Below are 5,273 nucleotides of genomic sequence, written 5' to 3'. Positions count from 1 at the left end.
AGACAAAAGCTCCAGAGGAGCGGTTTCCTGGGAGTGAAACTTCCCATCGGGACCCCTGGAGGCTCCCGTTCCCACCAGCCCCACCAGCCCATCTCCATCCAAAACTCCGTAGAGTTCTTGGCATTTTCCTCAGGGTGCCGCTTGCCCTGAGAGGAATACCAAGAGAGTCTCTTGTGTCGGAGGTGTATTAAAAAACAAACTCTGCAGATTTGGGATGTGAGATTTCTACCGTGGAAAGGTAGAAAGCCTAGTGGCCCGGACTCCTGGTTCTGGCTTGTAGGGTGGCCTTGGGGTGCCTTCTCTCGGCCTCAGTTTCCCCTTCTGTAAAACGAGAGGGGTCCCGGTGAGCACAAAGGCGAGACCTCGCAAGCTCACCCCTCCCGCGTGACACGGGGGTGGTCTCCCTCCCAGGACGCAGTTCTCCCACGGCGCCTCCTCCCCGGCGGAGTCGGACGCGTGGGCCGGCTCCCCCGGCCGGGCCAACCCCCCACCCTCCCCGCCCCGCCCCGCCCCACCGCTCCTGCGACCCTCCGCTCCGCCCCGGGCCCGGCCTCGCGCCCGCCGCAGGATCCCAGCCCCGCACCCCGCGCGCGTCCGGCCGGGCCAGGCGCCTGGAAGCCCGCCCTCCCCGAGTCTCGCAGCCGGGCGGGCGGGGGGCGGGGCGGGGCGGGGCGCGCGGGAGGCGGAGCGGAGCCGGGGAATCCTGCTCCGGGCGAGCGCCGGGCCCTGCAGAGCTGCCCGGCCGTCCGAGGGCCCCTGCGCCGGGGGCGGCGGGGAACCCCAGACGCAGCCGGGCCGGGAGGGATCCCCGTGCCGAGCGAGCCGCCGCCGCCGTCGCCTCCGCGCCGCCCCCGCGGGCTGCCAGGTGCCGGGCGCGCCCCCACACCGCCCGGCCGCCAGCTCCCGTGGTCCCGCCGTCCGCTCGCCGGCCCGTCGCCCGTGCGCCATGCAGCCGCCGCCCGCCCCGCGCGCGTAGGCGCCAGCCGCAGGCCATGCTGCTCCCGCTCGCCGCGCTGCTGGCCGCCGCCTGCCCGCTGCCGCCGGCCCGCGGCGGGGCCGCGGATGCGCCGGGCCTCGGCGGGGCGCCCCTCAACGCCTCCGTCAACGCGTCGTCCGAGGGCGAGCCCGCCGCCCCGCGGCTGCTGGCCTCGGCGGCTCCCGGGACCCCCGAGCGCCCGGGCCCAGAGGAGGCGGCGGCGGCGTGCAACATCAGCGTGCAGCGGCAGATGCTGAGCTCGCTGCTCGTGCGCTGGGGCCGCCCGCGGGGCTTCCAGTGCGACCTGCTGCTCTTCTCCACCAACGCGCACGGCCGCGCCTTCTTCGCCGCCGCCTTCCACCGCGTCGGGCCGCCGCTGCTCATTGAGCACCTGGGGCTGGCGGCCGGCGGCGCGCAGCAGGACCTGCGCCTCTGCGTGGGCTGCGGCTGGGTGCGCGGCCGCCGCCCCGGCCGCCTCCGGCCCGCCGCCGCCGCCTCCGGGGCGCCCACCGCGCTGCCCGCCTACCCCGCAGCCGAGCCCCCCGGGCCACTGTGGCTGCAGGGCGAGCCGCTGCACTTCTGCTGCCTGGACTTCAGCCTGGAGGAGCTGCAGGGCGAGCCGGGCTGGCGGCTGAACCGCAAGCCCATCGAGTCCACGCTGGTCGCCTGCTTCATGACCCTGGTCATCGTCGTGTGGAGCGTGGCCGCCCTCATCTGGCCGGTGCCCATCATCGCCGGCTTCCTGCCCAACGGCATGGAGCAGCGCCGGACCACCGCCAGCGCTGCCGCCGCCGCCGCCCCCGCCGCCGTGCCCGCGGGGACCACCGCCGCCGCCGCCGCCGCCGCCGCGGCCGCCGCCGCCGCCGCGGCCGTCACCTCGGGGGCGGCGGCCAAGTGACCCGGCCCGCTCCTCCCCGCGTCCGCCCTGTGGCCGCGCTCTCGGGTGCCTTTCCCGCCGGGAGACTCGGCCGGTGTGCTTCGTGCTGTGGTGACCGTTAGTTCTTCCTCCGGGGAGGGGGCCGCCGGAGGGGCCCCAGCGGCTTTGCCCAGCGACCTGCGTGCCGCGCGTCGTTCCGGAAGGCAGGTGGCAGTCCTTGCGCCCGCAGGGTGGGATCCGCAGCTAGGAAGACAGAGAGGAGGGAAACGGGGCCCTTTCCCCTCTATTGTAACCCCCTGCCCTCCTCCCTCCCCGCACCCACGTGCCCTACATTCATGGCAGAAAATGACCAAATCCTGTGTATTTGTTTTATATATTTAATAACTGTTTTAAATGAAAGTTTTAGTAAAAAAAAAATCAAATTGCTATTGCTGTAGTAAGAGAAGCTCTTTGTATCCAAACATAGTATTTGAAGTTAGTTGTTTTTTAATTTATTTAAAAGGGGAGGGGGCATGGGAAGGATTTCACACCCACATATTGTTACCGCTAAAATGAACTTTATGAACCTTTTCCAAGTCGATCTATCCAGTGACGTGGCCTGGTGGGCGTTTCTTGTACTAATGTGGTTTTTTTTTGGCTTTTAATACAGACATTTTCCTCCAGAGATGCGTATGTAGCTTTTTTCTTTATTTGATCTAGGAAAAGGAATCCAAGAATTACAAGGTGTTGCCCTGAAATGTGAGGGAGGGATGCTCCAAAGTTACAGAGGGGCTAGTGCAATCTGTCTCCCCTTGCCTGTCTAGGACAGGCAGGAGATGGAAACTATATTACTTACCCTGATGGTAACTGTTTTAGGGCTCACCAGGCTGCCTTCCAGCAACCACCCAGCCCCACCCTGCCAACCCCCCTTAGCCTCACTGACATTTGTCACGGTGGCATACAGGGTTTTATGTCATTTGTCTTTTTGTCCCCTGCCTCACAGTCTGTGAAACACCCAGTAAAATGCCAAAACAGTAAAATCAGTAATTCCCGAGCCAGGTATCTTTCATGGAAATGACCCATTTTAAAAAACATGTCGATTTCCTTTTCATGTGTGTAAGTGTCAGCCTATGAGCACATTTCAAAAGCTAGTTTTAAAACCTGCGTTATTATTTTGGCATTAATAGATTTTTTTTTTTTTTTAAGGTCAATTCCTAGTGGCTAAATAGTTCACGATCACAAGGCTTTCCTCACTCCTGGTTTCCATGGTATGATATCTGCTGGGCAGTAGTTTCAGATTTTTCCCAGTTTTCAGAAGAAGAATAAATGAAAAGTCCTTAAATTGACTCAGTATAAAAACCATTTTAAAAGCCTCTTAGAAAGATATTAAAAGCTACTTTCCCTTGCTCTATTTCCTCCCCATTTTTGAGTGAATACTTGATATTGTCCTAGAGCTGTAGTTCTCAGAGTGGGGTCCCTGGACCAGCAACAGCAGCAGCAGCAGGGAACTGGTTAGAGACGCAAAACTGAGGCCTCATCCAGGACCAAGTGAACCAGAAACTCTGGGCAGGGCCCAGCAATCTATGTTTTAGCCAGCACTCCAAGAGATCCTGATGCGTTTCAAGTTTGAGAACTGCTGTGCGCTAGCAGAAGGGAACCCCCAAAACGCCTAGCCTCCTTTTATCTTGGCATGTCTCTATGATATCAAAGATCTGAGACCCCTGTTCCACAGGAAGCTGAAGGAGAGGTTGGGTCATTGCCCTGCACCTTCAACTGCCCATCTGGCTCTTTGGAATCCAGGGCTATCTCTAGCAGAGGCCAGCCATGAGAGAGGAGGAGGGGAGGGTGATGGCCCTCCCCTCCTCCCGGTCCAGACACTGAAGTTCAATGTAATGCAAACCTGCTAGCCTTGCAAGTCACGGTATATCTTCTTATGCTCCAAAGCAAGGTGGTTGGTGAGCTGCATTCTTTTCCAGCCCCGCGGTATCTAGCAGGAGAAAACCAATAGCTGCTAACCTTGGTCAATTTTCCTATGATCACAGTATTTGTAATTCTGGAAGGCACATTAAGTATTCCGGGTACAACACACACACACTCACGCGCGCACGCACGCACACACACACACACACACACTCATTCTCCCTGCTTTTTCCCAAGATAGAAACTGAGGGCTGAAGAGGTTTTAGCATTTTGTCTACCATCACACAACTACAAGTCTTGGTCTTCTGCCTTCCTAACTGGTATTTTTTCATCACCAAAAACTTCCTTTCCCTGAATTAGGAGCTAGCCACTCAAGGTCTGCTCCTGTGGCCACCCCCCAACCTCCCCCACCCCATCACTGTCAGATTCCGTGCAGCCATATGCCCAAAGAACCAGAGAGCATTAATTTTAAATGAGACACGCAGGCACTTAATAGAAAAAATATATATATTTGTATGTGTATAATATTTGCACATACTATATATGCATACATGCATACGTACCTACGATGGGCCCTAATGAATACTTTCTTAGGGTGGGCTTGGAATATCAAAATCTATTGCTGCGGGGTGCCTGGGTGGCTCAGTTGTTAAGCGTCTGCCTTCGGCTCAGGTCATGATCCCAGGGTCCTGGGATTGAGCCCCGCATCGGGCTCCCTGCTCCGCGGGAAGCCTGCTTCTCCCTCTCCCACTCCCCCTGCTGTGTTCCCTCTCTCGCTGTGTCTCTCTCTGTCAAATAAATAAAATCTTAAAAAAAAAAAAAACTTACTACAGGGGCGCCTGGGTGGCTCAGTCGTTAAGCATCTGCCTTCGGCCCAGGTCATGATCCCGGGGTCCTGGGATCGAGCCCCACATTGGGCTCCCTGCTCAGCGGGAAGCCTGCTTCTCCCTCTCCCACTCCCCCTGCTTGTGTTCCCTCTCTCGCTGTGTCTCTCTCTGTCAAATAAATAAATAAATAAATAAATAAATAAATAAATAAATAAATAAAATCTTTAAAAAACAATATCTATTGCAACAATAGACCTTCCTAAAGGGACATTTTCAGAACTGTTCATGGAGTCCTCATGTATGTGTACACACACATACCTATTCTGCATATATAAAACCAACGGACTGGTTGATTCCTTTTTATGCTGACTTTGGCTGCTCTCTCAGAGCCAGAACCCCAAGCAGGAGGCTACAAAGTAAGGAGGGAGCCAGTGTCCTTTTGGTCCCCGTTTAGGTGGAATTGCCCACCCGGCAGAGTCAGTCGGGCCCAGCAGGTGCAGCAGTGGGGTCTGTGCCCTCTGGCGATTTTGGCTTGCATCATCTCAGTAGTGAAACACGTCCAAGTATGAATTTTACTAAAGGCCAGTCAGTATGTGTGCGTGCGTACCAAACCCCAGATTCCAGCCCATTCTTCAAGCCTCCTGCAGGCAGCTTTGAGCTGCTAGTGACACAGCTAAGTCCCCAGGATAAATCA

The 5,273-nt window shown here is 57.6% G+C and overlaps 1 protein-coding gene across 1 annotated transcript; it reads left to right on the top strand.

Moving 5' to 3' along the window:
- The first annotated feature begins 881 nt into the window (after positions 1-881).
- On the top strand, positions 882-4,413 carry TMEM158 (transmembrane protein 158). Its single transcript, XM_027585365.2, has one exon. The coding sequence runs from the start codon at positions 993-995 to the stop codon at positions 1,872-1,874; it is 882 nt and encodes a 293-aa protein (XP_027441166.1). The 5' UTR covers positions 882-992; the 3' UTR covers positions 1,875-4,413.
- The last annotated feature ends 860 nt before the right edge of the window (positions 4,414-5,273 follow it).

The sequence above is a fragment of the Zalophus californianus genome, chromosome 1 (genome assembly GCF_009762305.2).
Source record: "Zalophus californianus isolate mZalCal1 chromosome 1, mZalCal1.pri.v2, whole genome shotgun sequence".
Taxonomy (NCBI): domain Eukaryota; kingdom Metazoa; phylum Chordata; class Mammalia; order Carnivora; family Otariidae; genus Zalophus; species Zalophus californianus.
The sequence above is the reverse complement of the archived record's forward strand: the minus strand, read 5'-3'. Positions and strand labels throughout refer to the sequence as shown.

Excerpts from the sequence above, each read along its gene's own strand:
- TMEM158 (XM_027585365.2), top strand. The coding sequence starts at position 993 with ATGCTGCTCCCGCTCGCCGCGCTGCTGGCCGCCGCCTGCCCGCTGCCG.